This window comes from Cibotium barometz, chromosome 2, assembly GCF_041138505.1.
Source record: "Cibotium barometz isolate CiBa-2024 chromosome 2, ASM4113850v1, whole genome shotgun sequence".
Classification (NCBI taxonomy): Eukaryota; Viridiplantae; Streptophyta; class Polypodiopsida; order Cyatheales; family Cibotiaceae; genus Cibotium; species Cibotium barometz.
Window position 1 is genome coordinate 47,069,502 of NC_141047.1, and position 21,072 is coordinate 47,090,573.

General features: G+C 43.1%; 1 protein-coding gene across 3 annotated transcripts in view; it reads left to right on the forward strand.

Moving 5' to 3' along the window:
- Positions 1-6,366: 6,366 nt before the first annotated feature.
- The window catches only part of LOC147641159 (basal transcription factor complex subunit-like protein), a 63,218-nt gene continuing 48,512 nt past the window's right edge, over positions 6,367-21,072 (forward strand). The window contains exons 1-4 of one of the 3 annotated variants that reach the window (XM_086818777.1): positions 6,367-6,609; positions 6,685-6,803; positions 7,543-7,630; positions 7,763-7,809. In XM_086818777.1, coding sequence (XP_086674903.1) covers positions 6,582-6,609; positions 6,685-6,803; positions 7,543-7,630; positions 7,763-7,809 — 282 coding nt within the window. In that variant the 5' untranslated portion in view covers positions 6,367-6,581. Of the gene's footprint in view, positions 6,610-6,684; positions 6,804-7,347; positions 7,631-7,762; positions 7,810-21,072 lie in introns of all 3 variants that reach the window. The other 2 variants (XM_086818768.1, XM_086818784.1) reach the window with 2 other exon arrangements.

Here is a 21,072-nt window from a genome sequence, read left to right on the forward strand (position 1 = left end):
ATACAAAAGCTTTTAAAAAATTTTTTCAAGGGGGGTGATTTTTGCCCCCAGCGGTTGCTGCGCACCCCGGGTGCGTGCGCGCAGAATTGAGAGAGAGGGAGAAGGGTCTCCCTCTCCACTCTCCTCTCTCCTTCTTCTCCAAATTAAACTTCTCTCTTCTCTGTTAATTAGAGAGGTTAACATTGGATTTTAAAAAAATTAATCATAATCAATAATATTAATTATGATTAAAGTTTAATCAAATTATGCCAACTAAGAGGTGTTCTCACGGGCGAGAGAAAAATAGAAAAGAAAATTCAGATTTGAGAGACGAAGAGGATCCCACGCACATGAGAGAGCATTTCATGCATCAGCAGGCTGCCCCTATTGCATTTCAGCAGAAAATGGATAGAATATCCGTGGAAAACCCGCAAAAATGCATAAAAATACATTTTTAACCATAGGAATGCTCAAAAATTTTCTAAAAGATTAGGAAAAAATTTCTTAAAAATTATAGAAATTCAGGGAATCCATTCTACCAAAAATATCCATAATAAAATATGTGGTATTTTGGTAAAACTTTTCATTAATGCTTATTTTAAACCATAAAAATAGAAAAAAATAGCATTAAACTCACGAAATTCCCCCGCAATGTCGATTCGTCCATTGAATAGTAGTAACACGCATTCCAACTGCCATATCGATGATCCACGTGCAAATAATAAACACAAATCAACAAAATAATATTTTTATTTAGTAAATATTAAAATTTACTTCAAAAAATGCCAAAAATTTACAATAAGAAAGAAAAATAGCAACAATTAACTAGAGATTACTCTGATACCACTGTTAAAGCCCTAAGATCTTTCTAAATAATTGTTATGCATAAACATGCATTAATTAGGCATAATCTCATCCACCTGACCACCCCCGAGCTCAACAAGGGATGCACACATGAATTATAATGAAGTACATCATACCTTTACCTTGATGTCCCATACCATCAAGAGGTATAACTCCAATCCATCAGCATGTAGCTATAGTGTGAAATGGTAGGTGAGTAGTTATGAATCTCTACACAAGAGAGTATAACATAACCTAGCATCAAGATAACATCAAGAGACCATAGCCTAAGCCCCCCTTGAGTGTGCCCCATGCCCCTATTATATAGGAGGGCCCTCAAGTGACTCTTGACTCTCCATCTCCCATGTGTGACCCTTGGATGCCTCACCCTAACCTTAACCCTTAAGGTTAATCCTAACCTATGCTCCACTAGAGCTTGTTCCCATGCTCCCATGCCCACAAGCCTAATGTGGGTTAGCCTCCTAGTATATGCACACATAATGTGCATATAACAGGTAGAAGCATAATGCTCGTTTACAATCTAGGAAATGTAGGCTCCTTGATATATTTAAGGGCGGGGAGTTTGCTATGAGTGATGCCCATAACTCGCCATTCGACAGAGTATTCTTTGTGTGGATCCATCGTCACATGTACTGGTTCCAATTGACCAAGTACACACTACAATTATATGTGAAGTTGGAGACGGGCTCACCCATTGTAGTTAGGTGGCATACAGGAGAGAGCCACACTAGACTCTAAGGTAGTTATCAAGGATTCCCTAAAATCTTACAGGAAGACTCGCTTTGAGGAGGCATTTGTAAGGTGTGGAAAGGAAAAATGCGTGCCACCTTGGATCCTAACCAGCAAACCACACCTGTCGTGCACGGCATAATGTCTCTTGTATAGGTATGTAGCATGCAACAATACTATTATTTTTATTTTATTGCAAGATGGAGATGATCAATGGTGGAGAAGTTGTTATTGTTATTATATTGGTTTCTTAGAGAATTTTAATGTTTTTGTATTAGGTGGTGAAGTAGTGTATGTGATCGGGTGTATATTCCTGAGCACCCTTCAGATGCATGGGTGCAGTTTGAGACAGAGGAGATAGGATTGTACCTTGAGGAGTGGACCAACGAGCTTCGGGGTAAGGACACTTGGATATTGTGCCCATGGTGAATAGACTACCTAAAGGGGGAGTTTCCTCCAGAGGAGACTGAGGAGTTTTAGAGTACGTTTCATTGTGTATGGTAGAACATTTGTAAGAATTATGAAGCTTGTTTTTTTGGGTGTTTAAAGTTCCTATGAATATAGGAGCAAAGAAGGACAAGAAGCTTGGCACCGAGCAACAATTGGCCCCTGAGAAGAAAAAGGCCAAGAAATCAACAAAGAGGAGCCTCTATCGTCCACCACGAATGTGACAACAACACCCAAAAAAGGTCATGGCCAGAGTGGGAAGGATAGCCATTCTAAGGATGATGAGCATGATGATGAGCAGCAAGGCGATGAGCAGGTGACGCTGCATGGTAAGAGCAAAGGGTAGGGGTTGGAGAGTTCAAAAGAAGATGACACAGCCCTCGTGGGATCCAGTAAGTGAACTTAACATGTTTGAACATTCATTAGTTCATTTATTAAACAATAGTAATAACATGTATTTGGTCTTATCTAAATGAAGACTACCGTCCACATGTGGTGGAGCCCTTGCACTTAGCTTTGAGCTCCAACATTGATCATCTCCATTTTGCACTTTTGGGAAAGCGAAAACACAGGTATAATCTTATTCCGTGCTATTGACTCTCTCAATTCATCGTCATTATAGTGTTTGTAGTCCACTTATATGCTTTACTATCCTAGGAATCTTGTAGTATTGCAACAATTCATAGGATCTCTGACGAGGTGGGGAAGCATGGATGCCTTCGATAGCCTTACGGCGTGCGCTTGGTGTGGGCTGATTTTCTAACAAATCTCGCTCTCTACGAGGATGAGGTTATGGTTCCCTGATGGAATGTTTTTAGGGAGGTACTTGTGGAGTGGGCTTTTGTGCTTGTTACTATGTAGAGTTCGTATAGGTCGACGGCACTATGGTGTGCACTCTACATACGGATCACCTGGGGATTACTGTACAAAGGCAAGAACTTGGAACTTCACATTGCGAAGGATTTTGTTCTTGCACTTCCGGCGATACTTGTATGTGATGTCAAAAGATGGCCAAGAAGAGGTGAGTGAAGGAGTGAGTGGTTTTTATTAAAGGGAAGCTCGATGATTTCCTTAGTGTACTTACTAGTGTGTGCATGTAGTTCACTATTTTGGTCATCGCTATCTTCACGCACCCCAGTGAGAGTACATTTAGTCGTCCAAAGTATGACATGCAGGGAGGCGAGGTAGTTGCAGATTGTTTAGGTTTTGAGGTGGATGACGATATCTTCTTGGAATGGAAACCGCAAGAGGAAACCTCGCCATACTAGTTGGATACAAATGGGAATCCCATCAGAGATGTTGTTGAGCGTAACGAGCCTTTCGCAAGGTAATTACAGCACTCACTTCATTACAAATCGATTCGAGTAATGTGAGCTTGTACTATGGCAGGTGGTTACTCGTTGCGCGGGACGTTCACCGATCATGGGGATACAGTCCTAGATTACTTTGTCGGTACTAAGACCATGGCTAGAGCATGCAAGATATTGCAACAATGTTGCATGAACATGGAGAGCAACGAGGTGTGCCTTAGTTTGTGTCTGCAACCACTTGTGTACGTTCATGATGATTTGGGTCAACAATTTTTCAAGGGTGAGGTCAGTGAGTATGCTCGACGAGAGCAGCGGATGGATGTGGGGGCATCGTCTCCACACGTTCCTCACTCATATCCTCCACTCGCCCAGGACCATGAGCCCAACACAGTCAAGTGCCTTGTCATGGTGGCCACTTGGTGTTCCAAGAGACCCCCAATATCGACATGTCATGCCATAGATATCCCCTATGGGTTCTTTTACAATGCCCTCATCATGGGCACAACGGCCTGAACTTTGCGAGGTCACTATTCCCACCTACACCTGCACCATTTGGTAGAGCGCGCTACCCCATACCACCTTTCTTCTTCCACCAGTACCTGTGGCGTCCATATTGATGTATTTCACTTGCTTGTAATGAAAGAAATATATTGTTTTAGATGTGATTGTTGTACACTCAAATTATGACAATGGCATTGTTTTTAGCTTCTTTCGTGACCGTTTAGGTAATTAAATTGACAATTGAGAGAGATGGAGCAAGATGGATAGAGATCTCAAGGACACAAGAGAGAGTGTGAGTGAAAGAGAGTTTGAGCGAGACCTTAAAATAATTACATTTGTGCTAAAAATAGTAATTTTTATGCTTAAAATAGTAATTTTTATTTATGAGAAGTTATGAATACAGTAGAGATTGCCATGTTTCAGTACTCTTTTCTAGGCACACATCCCACCCCACCCTCCCCTTTTATCTTCATATTGCAATAGGCTCTTTGTAAACTCTTTTATCATGGCTTCATCTAGTAATCCCTCTAATACTACTATGTTTGCAAGCATCTTAAGTAAATCTCTTCAATTTTCCATGCATTTCAAAGAAAAGGAACCTAGATCGGATGCCCATATGGAAGCATAGGCAACAACATCTGAAGTGCAGGAACTTTACAAGAAGCTCACAATCGAGAAAGCGGTAGACCTTGTAGACAAGAACATGCTAGAGGTGAAAGGAGCAATAGCTATTGGGATATGGAGAGGTTTTGGCATCATTGAAGAGGCAAAGGAGCTCCTCTTTGAGCTAAAGTTGCCACCTTAATTGCAAATTTAGGGTAGACGAGGAAGACCAAGATGACAGTTGAGGCCCAAAATGCTTTCATATATTGTTACATGTGTTCAACATAGGTACATGTGTTTGTCATAATGTGTTTGTCATAATATACTATAGTATTGCTTTCTTTGAAATATAACAGAATTTGCATCTCTCTATGGTGTCTTTGTGAAGAAGTAGCAATGATAGTGGCCCATGCAAGTAAAGATGCAAGTAAAGAATAATGTGTACACCCTTGCTTTCATGTATTGTTGCATGTGTTTAACATCTTGCCAGAGTTTGCTATAATGTAATGCTGTGATCTGTAAATTTGCATACAATGTAAGTTTTAGATTATAATATGGTGTCTTTGTAAATGAGTTGCAATGATAGTGGCCCATGGAAATACTCGTAGTAGGTGTTTGTCATGTAATGCTGTGGTCTTGTAAATTTGCTTTGGAATATAATGGAAGTTTAGATCATAATATGGTGTCTTTGTAAATGAGTTGCAACATTGATAGTGGCCCATGGTGTGTAGTGCTCAACATCTCGTAGGTGTGACAGTAAAGGGAGAGGAGTAGACAGATACAAGAAGTGTAGAGAGAGAAACCGCTCGCCTGAACACCAAAAAGCGCTCGCTAAAAAATACACCAAAAAGCGCCTGAACACCAAAAAGCGCTCGCAAAAAAATGCTCACCAAAAAAATACACCCTCTCCTTAAACAAAGAAATCACGTTGTACTTCCTTTTTTTGGGTGCATAGGCATTTGTTGATCATGGGGGTGAGCATGGGGTCGGACCATCCTTGCATAAGTAAATGGAGGCACTCTTTCACATCAGTGTGGAGCTGTCCTTGCATAAGGGAATGGAGGCACACTCTTTCACATTAGCTGCAGCAAAGAAGTCCTTCCTCGCCATCCAAACTATTCGAAAAAGCTTCCTGCCCCAACAAAGCACAAAACAAACCATTTGTACTAGGCTACATCTCTTGTGGCCTAGCAGTAGATCACCTGCCCACTCCTTTGAGCGCTTGCTGTCTAGCATTACCTTGCCTATGCTCTCCTTGAAGGCTCTCCAATAGCATGTTAAAAAACGATAACAATTGCATGCTTCCCAAGTAAAGAGTCTTAATAGAGTTGAGCCTAGTTTTTTTTAGCTGCCATGTAGGTAGGGCGGCATAGTTTGCCTCATTGTTGCCTGTGTAACAAGAGCTAAAGTTTTAGCAATAACGTGTCGCAAGGCTTATTAAAGATATCCCAATCAAGTTGGGACACTACATACAATGAGACTGACACATTGTTGGATGGAATATAGGCTCACCAACTCTTGGAAACGAAAACAATGGGTATTTTAACATATGCTAAGGAATTGATACATTATGGCTACAATGTGTCCCTCCTCGTACAAACTCAGCAAGGAGAAGGCCACATAATTCGTCAATAGTTCATGGAGGAGTTGAATTAAGGACACAATGTATCAAGACCATTAATAACAATACAGAAATCACATGTGCATTCAAGGAGCTATGCAAGCAATTATTTGTGTGGACAGTGATCCTTAAAAAAAAAAATAGAGAACTAAAGCAACTTTTGTGTGGACAGTGATCCTTAAAAAAAAAAAAGAGAACTAGGATGACAAGTATAACAGTTTGTTTCTTCGGATTAGTTAGACTCAACATTGCCCAACCATGCACTAAAAAAAAAAACAATATGAAGCCGAGACCAAGGATTTCTTGAAATTCAGAAAACGTAAAAGTGAAAATCTTGGAGGGATATTCTGTCCACACTACAATGGTCACACTACCATGGTGGCCACTGCTAGCTCAGCTGTACACCCCTAGTGGACGCATTGCAACATCACATACTCGCAGTGCTTAGCAAGGTCCGAGGCTTGTGGTCCTGTATGTTCATCATACATCGGCTGCGCTCTGCGTGGCGGTAGACTTTGCTTAAGAAGATGGCAGCATCTAGCCAGAAAAGTCAAGGTACGAGTTTCTGAAACTGGTGCAATCCCATGAAGCTGCACTTCTCTTTCAAATCTGTTTCCCTTTTGAATACAGATGATGTGAGCCAAGTGGTGGTGCTGCTTGATATCAATCCATACTTCTGGGGAAGGAGAAGCGCTGCTAATAACAGCACTGGCTCTGCAGGTCTCACCTTCAATCAGTTCATGCAGAATGTAAGTTTTCTTTGTATGGTTCTTGAAACCCTAAAGCTTATGAAACCCAGGGTTTAGGGTTGAAGACATTTGAACCCCAAAGGTATTTAAGCTCATGAAGCCCTGAAGGTTAGGCTTAACTCTACAGCTGATGAAACCCTGAAGTTCCTTAAAAGTTCTGAAACTATGCTAGTTAGTAATTCCACAGGTTTTGAAACCCTAGGCGTATGAAGCTTGTAAAACTTTAAAAGTATGCAAACCCTTCAGGGTTACATAAGTTTTGGGTTTTTAAAGCTCTTGAAACCCTAAAGTTTTTGAAAGGTTTAGAAACCCTAGGCAGCTTGTGAAATTCCAAAGCCCATGAACCCCTAGAGGTTTTTGAACCTGAAGGCTATTAAACAGGCTTTGAAACCCTAGGCACACGAAGCTTTTACGCTTACAAAGCCCTAATCTTATGAAACCTCAACATTGTGATGCAGCAAGGAAGTTTGCTCATTTCATCCCATTAGAAACTTTGAAGCTTTCGAGTTAGGAGCCCTAATTTTGGAAGAACTTTTCAATGCAGGTGGTTTTGTTCATGAACTCTATTCTTCTGCTGAACAACCTGAACCAGCTAGTTGTCATAGCTTATGGTGCCCGGTCATGTGGGTTTGTTTTCAACTCAGAAAGTAGGGTAAACGAAGCTTCAGGGAGTAAGAATAAGAAACAGCAGGTGTCCCCTTCTTCAATGATATTGAAACAAGTGGACAAGTTCTTGCAGAAGGAGGACGTTCTACCCAATGAAGCTGAAAAGGACTCTTTCAACTACTACTCGCTCTTGTCAGGAGCTCTCTCCATGTCACTCTGTTGTATCCTTTTTCGTTTCAAAGCTTCAGTATTGGATGCTTTGAATTGTCGGATTCAGTATGGCTATGGCTAGACATTGTATGAAGAAACCAAGCATTTTGGGATACTTTATGGTTTTCTTTGACACATAATAGATATACAGAGAACCTTGAAAGCTGGTCCGTCACACCCTCAACCTCGGGTAACTCTTTGCTTGTAGCTAGGTCACAATTTAATCAAGTTCGAATGGTCATAGCTTATTTATGTATTTGTCCTTCTGTCTTTGGATATGTTTGTTTAGTATCTCTATGGAAGCATTACATCATCATCAAGAAGAGGAAGATATTCTCATGCAACATGGGCACAGCTTGGGGAAAGTAGAGGCAAAACAAGGAGATGGCACTACTTGGGGACTGACTATCATGCTTGCCCAGGCTTGCTAGCTCATCTTGGCTGCCTGTGAGTTTTGGATGGAGGGTTCTCCCTTGTCCAAGCCCCTGCCCACCTTTTGATGGGAGGGGCTTGCTACCAACTGATACAAAGGCACTTGATACTGTTACAGCATCTTGCCGAAGCGGTCAACTTATTTTAGTAAGAATCAATTAAACAACAGAATGAAGAGACAAAAGACTTATGTACATGAGAGATTGCACTGGTCCTTGTCGCTAGCTTTGGACTTAATCCCGGCAGTTATCGGTTTGTATCAGACTCATAAGGATATGACGTGAGACACATTTGGGATTGGTGCCCGTGTCTGATCTCATCACATGGACTTGATTGGGTTTCGGTGAGATACACTTTGGGAATCATGTCTAACCCAGCATTATGGAGTACAAGCTAGGGAGATGGGTGTTTAGGCCAATATAATGGTGCATAATACATAAAATATGTTTGTTTGGCACATGACATGCACATGTGGCCCTGTTTTCCAGCATGGACATTGGTTGAATTTTTAGCCTGTGAATGTCCACGAGGACAGGAACACCTGGAACCCTCTTGGTGTGTGTGCATGACCTTGTTTGGGCCCAACATGATTTTTGTAATGCATTTTGGAAGTGGTAAGTATTATCCTAGGCCCATTTTGGATGTTTAGAAGGTTTTATTTCTGATGTGTATATGCTAGGTGGACTAATAATAAAAGAGGTGGGCCATTTATAAAAGAGGTGTACAACCTCTAACCTTGGCACCGCCATGCATGGGTGGTAGAAAAAGGCAAGAAACGGGGTTGACACTCTTTATAAAAGAAAGATGGACTAATAATAAAAGAGTTGGACCATTTATAAAAGAGAGGTGGACAACCTCTAACCTTGGCACCACCATGCATGGATGGTAGAAAAAGGCAAGAAACGGGGTTGACACTCTTTGGAAAACACATTTATGATCGTTTTGGGCTGGTGCTTCAGCATCAAGCTGTACGGAAGCATGATGGGGCTGTTTTAACTGCGGTTCGCCCAATCCATGACCCCTTCTTGCTGTCCAGGCCTGTACTGCTGCTGTTGCACGTAAGTGTACGATTGTGACTCTAGTAGAGTGAAGCAATACCAGTCATACTGTCTATAGATAGACACAACGGCTAGTCACACTAGTATTCATAATGTCCCAAAGAAGAGCTTTTGGAATTAATGATGTACTTACATCACAACTAATCATGCTTAGGGAGCCAAATGGTGACAGCTCCCCCCTCTCTAAAGGATTGGCTGCAACTGAAAAGCCTTGAGGTTGTTGGAAAACAAGTGATGAAGGGTGCAACCATTTGGGCATTAAGGGGGAGCATGTAACCTTAGGAAATTATGTAAAGGGTGTCAAATTAAATGTCACATGACTAGATGGGCCAAATGGGTTAGAAGCCATGATGTATGTGGGTAAGAATCAGCCTAAGATAGCATCAAAAGAAGGCTACTAGAACAAGTGGGCTAGTGGGTCATGGGTGCTTAAACAAATTAAATGAGCCTTGAATCAAGGGAGGTGGAAGTTGCACTCAAGGGAAGCCGTATTAGGGCTAGATTAGGCAATAGATTAAGCAAAGCAAGGTGCTAATGGATGTACTCCAACCTATTTAAAGACACCCAATCTAATGCAAATGAGTGTGTTGAATCTAACCTGTTGTGTCATTATCTTGTCATTAGCTTAATCACTTTTTTACTACTTTCATTATGCAAGTATGATTAACTTAATCCACTTCTATACATGTTAGTGGGCTCCGAACTTAATTTTTGAATTCCGAACTTAATTTTTGAATTGAGGCAGCTGTCCAAAAGCTGTTGATACTCTCTTAGAGTCATTATCTTGTCATTAGCTTAATCACTTTTTTACTACTTTCATCATGCAAGTATGATTAACTTCCACTTCTATCCACGTTTCCCAACTTAATTTTTTAAGTGAGGTAGTTGTCCAAAAGCTGTTGATACTCCCTTAGAGACTGCTTATTGAACCATTTTGCATCCATGGCGGGATGGTTGCGGAATTTAACAAAGTATCTCTGTTGTAATTGGCCTCTTGGCAACCTTTTTTTCTTGTGGAAGACAACTTGCGTAGGCTGCAATATCTCTTGCAACTGTTCCACCTCTGGTAGATCCTCCATCACTGGCTCCGTGGGCACACGAGCCCCACATATTTGCATAGGAGGCTAACATTAAATGCATTACGAATCTTCAAAAGATTTGGCAATGCAAGCTTGTATGCCACTTCATTGATCCTCTTGATCACTTTGAATGGCCCATAGTATCTATCGGAAGGCTTGGGAGTGCTTCTCTCCTCACCAAGCCTCTTCAAGAGCGTGGCTTTACCGAATTTCAGCTGACCCAATCGCCAACTACAAAGTCCAACTTCCTTCTATGCTTGTTAGCTGGCTTTTTGTGCCTTTCTTGAGGCTTCTCAATGGCTGTCCGCACTTTGGCAAAGGCATTGTTCAAATCTCTTACATATTCATGCAAAAATTTCATCTTTTGTACAGAGTATTGGTGGAAATCATCTCAAAAGGTGCCTTGCCCATGCCATTTCATGGAGCAATAAAAAGCAGGCCTACCGTGGCGCTTTCCTCTACAGAGGTAGAGTATCGAGCAACTTGCTATGCTGCATGTGAGGGGACTCGGTTGCGGAGATTATTGGGAGAACTTGGCTTTCCTCGTATGTGATCTACTCTTCTTTGGTGTGACAATCAAAGTTGCATCGCCATTGCCAAGAATCTTGGGTTTCGTGCTCGTACGAAACACATTGAGATCTAGTATCACTATGTTTGTGAATGGGTTCTTGCGGGAGATTTGTGTTTGGAGTATTGCGGGAGTATCGTGTTTGGGTTCTAGTATCACTATGTTTGTGAATGGGTTCTTGTGGAATATATGCTCTTATGTGTGTGTGTGAGAGAGAGAGAGAGAGAGAGAGAGCATATCTTGATATAGAGTTCTACACCCACTATTGGGCATTGATGACGTTAGTGGGGATGTCGTAGTATCAAGTCCATACTATGCATAATGGAGTTGATAGTTATATAGTCTTGTGGGTTGATATATATATATATATATATATATATATATATATATTGTACTTCAGTAGAGAATGCAACAGATTTGTTCACCAAGCCGGTTCTCAGGCTTTCTTGGCTCCTTATCTTCGGCTTCTTGGAGTTTGTTCAGCATCTGGTGCTGAGAGGGGGTGTTAGCATTTCATCCCTGTATACTACCCATATTTAACCCATATTTGTTCCTTTTTTATGGTCCTTGATTGTGGGCTGGCCGCCCCTATTTTTCCCTTATTTTTTAAAGCTTTTTTCTAGGTCGGGTCCTTGATGACAAATTGGCTAGCTCCAATCGACCAGGCCCTTGATGATCAATTGGCCAGCTCCGGTTGGCTAGCCCAATACTTATATATAGGTGGGCTGGCCTCTCTCATTCACATGTTCATTGGTTGTGTGTGGTTCATGTGTTGACACACTTGTCCTCTTTTGTATCCTTCACTTATGAGCCTATTAGGTGTCTTGCTCGGGATTGTATTCATTGCAGTATTTTTGGCTTCATCTCTCTCTTTTTTTGTTTTTTTTTTCGTGAAATGGTGTTTTATATTATATGTAAAAATGTACATCAGCCACATGGCTCACACAGAACCTATGGCCCCAAAAAAACCCCCCACAAAAGATCCTCTAAAGGATCATGACCATGCAAACGTGTACACTAATAAGAAAGCCTCCTAGCCAAATAAGCATCCTAGATAAAAGCATCAAAGATGAGCCAGCTGAGCCGCCGTAGACCATAACGAAATAACATCTGCATCCAGTAGCTGAGCTGAGAGAAGAGAAGAAAACTGCCAAAATAGCAAACTGCGGATACGTAGAATGTGCCCATGTATTCCAGACAAGGAATCAAAGATGAACCCATTCCGTGTAGTCCAAATATGCCAAAGTCCTGTCCATCTAAGGAAATGGAATATCACAAGGTGACTGTCCGAAGTAATGACTTGAGGACAAATCCCAAATATCCACTGATGAGCCGAAACAGTAGACCTCTCTACTGCCTCCGAAACGCGAGGGACAAAAGATCAAATCTGACGGGCCACTGGACAACTCATGAACAGATACATAACTGTTTTAGTGCATGTCGTGCAGAAGAAGCAAGAGGCCAATGTAATTTTACGACGGCTGAGCTGATCCCGTGTATGTAACCCTCCCACCAACATCCTCCAAATGAAAACCTTACCTTGGTAAGGGAGTTTAGACTACCAACCACGCATAAGAGTTTTCTGCCACCATGATTTAGACTTGTGCAATCCCCACACCTTATTGGCCTTGGCTGAAACCCAATCTTTCTCTGATACGAGCTTATGATAGACCTGGTTAGCTGAAAGTGATATCAAGTCACCAGATTTACATAGTGCCCAATCAAGCCAAGGTTGACCTGCAGATGGCCGAGGCAATGGAGTAAAAGGCTCAATTGCATGCATGATGTCAACCCATAGTGGTTGAAATGTCCGAGGAACCTTAAAGTGCTGCCGAATACGACGAAACGAATATGGTCTGTCACGACCAGGTATCACAGCATCTCGGATTCTAACCAAGCCTAACCTGACCATGCGGTTGAGTCGTATGCGTGAAGCATCTCTGTCTGGCCAAACAATGACACGCGACTCCACAAATGTTTCGAACTGCAAAGAGTTCAAAAGTAGTCTTTCATGACCAGGATCCCATCGAGTCAATAGTAGAACTTCATGCCAAGAAAGGAGAATATGCGATAAAATGTGAGCAAATACGGACAGGATGAGCCAATGTCCCACCATGAAGCCTGCACACGTGTCCGTCCATGTGACAATCCCTCCAACTCAATCAAGTCATGAGCCATGAATACCCAAGGTTGCTCCTGACACATATCCTGAAAAAGCGTCCACCTACGCGCCACCATATGCAAGCGGACATCCAGTAAAGCAGCCCCACCCATTCTTTTGGGCGTCGTAATGTGATTCCAAGCTATCCATGTTTGACCCATAATATTTCCTTGCCTCTTCCATAGCATAAACCGAATGGGAGCAACCAAACGGAGAAGAGATTTGTGCGTCCAAGGTAGCAAAGGCAAAAAATAGGAAATCATGCTAAGCATAATAACCTGAGCTACCTTAACCCTCACGTGCATAGGCCACCCTTGAGCTTTCCAATACACAAATTTATCCGAGATCCGAGCAGAAATCCAAGCAAGAAGCGCTTGGGGGTCCACATCCACATCCACCGGATACCCAAGATGATGAACAATGTCTCCTGTATGCACCACACGGCCTTGCCACCCTAATGCCTCAAGATCAAATTCCGTGCATACAATGAGGACTGATTTTGTTGAATTTATTTTCAGCCCAGAAGCCAATGCAAAATTATTCCAAGCTTCCATTGCTCGATCTATATTGGCTTTTTCGGCCCTGAGAAACATAAAAGTGTCATCCGCAAGGGCTTGAGCTGTGTGGGAGAAACAGGAATTAGGGTTAGGTTAATTCATGTGTGGGAGACATACACAGAGAAGAACAAGGGAGAGAGAGAGAGAGAGAGAGAGAGTTGTGGGGATAAGTCAACTCATAATGATATGAGTGTGTGACTCCCCTATCACACATGTATATTGCACTAGTACACATAGTGCACTTAGTACATTAAAAGTACTAAGTGTACTATGTACTATAACTTATGGGCTTGTACACACTATAAGGGTGGGCATAACGCCTTTACCCCAACAACCTCCCACTTAAAGGCAAAGTGCCCTTAAGTAAAGGAAAAGAAAAATCAGCATGTACATGATAATATACAAGGCCATATCAAGGCTGAAACTGGCCTCATCCAATGCCCATCAAGTGTCTGCAATGAGCAAACCGCTCCGGAGGCAAACTCTTTGTCAACAGATTAGCCGGGTTGTCATCCGTATGAATCTTAACAAGCTGAATTTGCTTGTTCTCTATCACCTCTCTGATGAAGTGATACTTCACATCCACATGCTTCGTCTTTGCATGAAAAACAGGGTTCTTTGCCAACTGAATGGCACTCTGACTGTCACAATGCAACAATGGAATATCCCCTGTATAGCCCAAATCAACCACTAACCGAGATAGCCATAATGCCTCCTTGCAAGCCTCTGTGGCTGCAATATACTCGGCCTCTGTAGTAGATAAGGCTGTGCACTTCTGCATCCTGGATATCCATGACACAGCACCTCCTGTGAATGTAAAGACATAACCGGTAGTAGACTTCCGGTTATCTGGATGACCGGCATAATCCGAATCCGTGTAACCATGCACTAATGCATCCTGTTTGCCAAAGCAAATGCACAAATCCTGTGTGCCCTTCAGGTATCTCATGACACCTTTCACTGCTTCCCAATGCTTCTTGCCAGGGTTGGCCATGTATCTAGAAACCACTCCCACTGCAAATGCAATGTCCGGCCTAGTAGCAACCATGGCATACATGAGACTGCCACAAGCTGAAGCATACGGAATCTTGGCCATATCAGCCCTGTCTCTATCTGACTGTGGGCTGTCCATAGCACTGAGTTTCACATATGGAGGCAAAGGAGTACTAGTCTTCTTCCCCCCGTCCATATTGAACCTCTGCAAGACTTTGCCAATGTATTCCTTCTGAGACAAATACAACACATGCTGATTTCTGTCCCGAAGTATCCGCATACCCAAGATGTGATTTGCATCACCCAAATCCTTCATATCAAAGGTTTGATGCAGCCTCTGCTTCAAGGTATCCATCTCCTTACGAGATTTCCCGGCAATCAACATATCATCAACATACAAGATGAGGATCAATAGACTGTCATCCAAAGCTTTCTTGGTGTACAAGCAGTGATCTATGTCACTTCTCCTGAATTTCTGGGATTTCATGAATGTATCAAATTTATGATACCATTCCCTTGGTGCCTGTTTGAGCCCATAAAGACTCTTTTTCAGCTTGCATACAAGCTTCTCCTTTCCACTCACTGCATAACCCTCTGGCTGCTGCATATATATCTCCTCATGGAGATCACCGTGAAGAAAAGCAGTCTTCACATCCATCTGAATCAAGTCCAGATCATCATGCGCAACCAAAGCTAACACAGCTCTAAGTGTGGTCATTTTGACCACTGGAGAGAAGATCTCATCAAAGTCCACACCATATTCCTGCTTGAAGCCCTTAGCCACTAACCTGGCTTTGTATCTTGGCTTAGCATCTGGTGCAACTTTGAGCCTGTATACCCACTTGCATGGCAAAACCTTCTTGCCTGCAGGCAAATGCACCAACTTCCAAGTTCCATTTTTGTGCAGAGAATCCATCTCTGACTTCATGGCACGCTCCCAAAGAGCCTTGTCTGCCCTCTGTAAAGCCTCCTTATAACATGAGGGCTCCCCACAGTCAGTGAGCATCAAGTAGTCAACCCCTGGAACAAACCTGTCAGGGGCTTTGGAGGGTCTAGTGGACCTCCGTACCCAATGACCATCATTTGCAGGTTGCTGTCCAGCCTGCATATCACCCATTGGTGGCTCCTGTTCCATGCCATAAGGCTGAAATATCATGCCTGGTATTTCTTCTAACTGTGGTATATCCATAGGGATATCTTCTGCCATCTCTGGCTGTCCATTTGGACCATTTTCAGCACCATTTAAGGGCTGGTTTTCCTGCTGTAATGGCTGATTTACAGCCCTTGGTTGTTGTCCATGATGTCCATCATCATCAAAGATGACGCTGCCAGGCTCCTGTTGCCTTGCAGGCTCCTTATACATGCATGTTTCATAAAAAATGACATCATTGCTGCGTATGATCTTTCTATTCATGGGATCCCAAAGTCTATACCCCATTTCACCTCTGTCACCATATCCTAGGAATATGCATTTGTGAGACTTAGGATCAAGTTTGGTGCGCATTTCCCTGCGTATGTGCACGTACGCAACGCAACCAAACACTCTCAAGTGCTTGTATGACGGAGGCTTCCCTGTCCATACTTCCTCTGGCACTTTCCCACCAAGCCTCGTGTTAGGTGACCTGTTTATAAGGTGAACGGCTGTCATAACAGCTTCAGCCCAAAAACCATGAGGTAACGCAGCATGTGACAACATAGAACGGACCTTCTCCTGTATGGTCCTGTTCATCCTCTCTGCTGTCCCGTTTTGTGGAGGATCATAAGGAGTAGAGAGCTCCCTCTTGATGCCTTTAGCATCAGAAAAGTCCTGAAACTGTTTGGACATGTACTCTCCACCATTGTCGGAACGCAAAGCTTTCAGTGTTTTGCCAGTTTGATTCTCAACAAGAGCAACAAACTTCTCAAACACTGAGAATGTATCACTCTTCAAACGAAGAGGATAAACCCACACCTTGCGTGTGGCATCATCTATAAAAGACACAAAGTATTTTGCCCCTCCCAAAGAAAGCTGAGGCATCTCACATACATCTGTATGCACAAGCTCTAACTGAGCATCTTTCTGTCCAAGAGCTTTCTTGTGGGGGCACTGTAGTTGCCTACCATATATACAATGCTCACAAAACTGAAAACTTGAAAACTTTAGAGAAGGCAAGTAACCCAAACGAGACAATTGCTCCATTCCTTTGACACTCATGTGTCCCAACCGGCTATGCCACATAGAGATTTCCGGCAGCTCGGTTGCATTTACATTAGCATGGTGACAAACACCTGCATGCATAAAGTAAAGAGTGTCCACCTTAGAGCCTCTGGCAACAACCAGTGAGCCCTTACTAATCTTCCACTTTCCACGACCAAATGTGGTAACATAATCAGCATCATCAAGCTGTCCAGTAGAAAGCAGATTCTTCTTGATCTCAGGCACATGCCTGACATCATGGAGCATAAGCTGCGAGCCATCTGAAAACACAAGCCTCACATCACCTCTGCCAAGAATCTTGCATGCATGGTTATCACCCAAATAAACCACTCCTTCATTGCCAGCAGTATACCTAACAAACAAGTCTCTGCAACCTGTGACATGAAAGGAGGCACCTGAATCAATGATCCATGAGTGCATACCATGACCACCTGTAAGAAGTGAATGGGCATCAAGTGAAGACGTAAATAGGACCTCATCCTCACTGCCACCTGCATGTGACACATTGATTTCTTCAATCTTGACTCCACTTTTGCCCTTTGGCTTTACATCTTTGGCTTCATCTTTCTCTTTGTCTTTGCCTTTTCCCTTTTCCTTTTGATCATTTTTCCATTTGTAGCATTGCTTTTTAATGTGTCCTTTCTTGCCACAATAATGGCATTCCAAATCCTTTTTGGAGCGAGACTTGCTCCTTCCCCGTTCTTGGCTTTTTCCCCTTTGCTGGGATCTCCCACGTGCATTCATTGCATTGGACTTTCCAACAGAGTTGTTTTTCCTGTTCATCTCTTCTTGAAGAAGAGCACCCTCAACATCTGCATATGACAGCATAGCATTCGAATTGCTAGTGGCTGTCCTGAATGTGTCCCAACTCTCTGGCAAAGTGCATAACAGAAAAGTGGCTTTGAACTCATCGTCCATTGCCAACTTTTGATTAATGACCTGGCTGACAATACCATTAAACTCATTTAGATGGGCTGTCATAGACGCCCCTTCCTTCATCTGAAGACCTATGACGTTTCTTCAACCAATACACTTTGCTTGAGGCACTTTGTTGGGCATACAAGTCCTGCAATCTCTGCCACATTCCCCAAGCTGTCTTCTCTTCACGAATGCTGAAAAGTAATGAGTCTGACACAGACAACATGATAGTAGATCTTGCCAGCTCATCCATATCTTCCCACTCTTCAGCAGTAAGAGAAGCGGGCATTACACCCCTTTCTTTGATAGGCTTGTGCTGCTTTTTCTGGAGCAACACATTGTAGCACTGGGTTTGCCAAATATCATAATTATGCGAGCCTTCAAGCTTCTTGATGTGAAGCAATGAAGAGCTCTCACCTGTGGTGGTTGCCATAGCAATATGCAACCTGTCAATGCCTGACTCCCTGCAAAAATGTGCAAACACTGCACCAAAAGCACACAAAGTGCTCACAGTTGTTCTCCCAAGCTTTATCTCCCATTGCGGAAGCACAAATGCAACTTTTCTCCCACTTTATGTGATGAAATCACCAAAATCTGGTTGCTGCAGATTTTGGACAGCACCTTAAATGTGCTCTGTTGCCCTTCCAAAGTACTGTACAGCAGTACCAAGTGCTCACCAATGATGTACCAAACCTGTACCGGCAAGTACAGCAGCTGAAATTGAACCTTTTGGTCACTCAAAACAGTGTACAGCCATGCCAAAACTTGCACAAAGCTGTGCCAAATCTGTACCAGCAGGTACAATAGCAATAAATGCTCTCCTGGCTGTCCAAATGAGTGAAAATCAGACTTTTACAGTCCTGTACACTGCATACAACAGCCCCGAACAGAAATTGGGCAAAAGCCCCTTGACTTTGCTGATCATACATGGTACATTGACGCACATGATGGCATCCAAAGTGTTCACGATGCTTCCCCCTGGCCACATATACATCCAATACATGAAAGCCCCTTGATTTACAGGCACATTGAGTGCTTGTAAGGCATCAGCACATTATCCACAGCGTCAAATGCGATTGCCTGCATGCAAATCAATCCAATCGGCACAAAAGCCCCTTGATTTGCACTGCAATTTGCTGCAATTTTGCCCAAATGTGCGATTTTTCACATCATACAGCATGTATGAGTGCTTAATTGCACAATTACATCAAAAGCCCCAAATTTCGACATCCAATTTCCTGCAAATTGATCCTGATTGTGACCAATTTCTTGCAAATTGATCCTGATTGTGACCAATGTCACCCAATTTTGCCAATTTTGCTCAAAAATTGAGCAATTCGACACCTGTATCTGCTCAATTGTTGATTGTACTTGCTCAATTGCAAATCCCAAAAAAAAATTGAGGAAAATACCTTGTAATTTGTGAATTTTGTTGCAGGAAAAAAAAAGTTGATGAATTTGGTGCTGCTATTGATGCCGATGCTGATGCTTCTGCAACTGTGCAGGTAGGGACGGCTGGGTGACAAACTCCTCTACGCCCAGCAGCACAAGCCGTCTGACGCCCAATTGCGTGTTGCCTGCAACTCCCAATTGGCGCTGAAGCCTGACGCATGGCGATGAATTTTGGCTGGCCGCGTTGGACTCAAAACTGGAAGCATTACACGCGCACGACTGCAAGCGTGTTCGCCTGTGTTCGCTCGCTGCTGTTCACCGCTCGCCTCCTTCAATGGCTAACGCTCGCCAGCCCACGACTGATTCGCTCACGCTTAGCAGCCAGCTACCCAACGCTTACGTATTGCTGCCTTATGGTAGGTTCTCGCCTTCGCCGAGTAGCAGCGCTACAGCATCTGCGCAAGCAATTTGGGTGCCCACTATGCTGCCTTCGCCTGTTCGCCTCCGTGTCTTCCCTTGTGGCCAGGTGCCTCGCCTTTAACGCTGCCTTGCACTATTAGCGCTGTTGACGCCCGCCTGCTGTTGTATTGACGTATGCTGCCCAGCGCTGACAGCCCTGCATTCGCCTTCTTCTCCACCTGCGCCTGGGAGAGCAGCACTGCTTAAGCCAGTTGATAGCAGTCACAAGGTACAACCAGCACAGGGTACGACCAGCAGAATGACCATGGCTCCAGTTGATGGCTCTGATACCAGTTGTGTGGGAGAAACAGGAATTAGGGTTAGGTTAATTCATGTGTGGGAGACATACACAGAGAAGAACAAGGGAGAGAGAGAGAGAGGGAGAGAGTTGTGGGGATAAGTCAACTCATAATGATATGAGTGTGTGACTCCCCTATCACACATGTATATTGCACTAGTACACATAGTGCACTTAGTACATTAAAAGTACTAAGTGTACTATGTACTATAACTTATGGGCTTGTACACACTATAAGGGTGGGCATAACGCCTTTACCCCAACATGAGCAACCAATTGCTTGCCATGAGGGAGATGCAAACCAACCACTTCACCATGCGATGCCATAGCATCTAGGCGAGATAACATAGGATGAGTGGCAATGGCAAAGAAAAGAGGGCTAAGAGGACAGCCCTGCCGGAGAGAACGGGTGAGAGAAATACCATCCAAAAGTCCTCCATTGAGCATAATCCGCGTGATAGAGCTGGAGCCAAGTAAATGCACCAAATTAGCCATTTTGGGACCAAAGCCCATGGTTGTCATTAACTGAGAAAGGAAAGACCAGCTGACATGATCAAAAGCTTTTTCAAGATCCAGCTGCACCATCACAATCTCTTGCTTCTTTGCCTTGGCATAATCCACTCCAATTTGAACATTAAGAATATTATGCAAAATATTCCTGCCATGCACAAATCCATATTGATATGGATGAATAAGAGTAGGAAGCACCTTCTACAAGCGATTAGCAAAAATCTTTGTAAAGATTTTATACATAATACCCATAAGTGAGATCGAGCGCCATTGAGCCAAAGAAGTAGGCGAAGGGACTTTGGGCAACAAACGAAGTATGCCCAACTTCCAATCGGCAGGCATATATCCCTCATCCCAAACCCTTTGACAAATAAGCGTCAAAGGCTCTGCAAGTTGATCAGCATATTTTGGAAAAACTCATATGTTAAACCATCCCAACCAGGGCTCTTTCCCATGGGAAGTTTGGAGAGAATAGCTTCCACTTCCCCTTGAGTAACAGGAGCATCAAGCTGAACCGCCACATCAGGGTCAACTTGATATCGTACTTCAGCAAACAATGACTCCCTTGCAGCCAGGACAGCCGGCGAGACATCCTCTCGAGGGGCAAGCAAATCTTCATAAAACCTGATGCAATGTTGAATAACCTCAGAAGGTTGAGTAACAAGGTTGCCTTGGGCACCCATCAGCCTAACAATATTCTCACGCATATGTTTTTGATGCAACTTATCATAGAAGCGATGAGATTGACAGTTAGCATCCCGCAAAGCATCAAGACGTGCAAGTAGTTTAAAGCGAACATATTGTGCTTCTTGCACCCTAGATAGCTCCTTT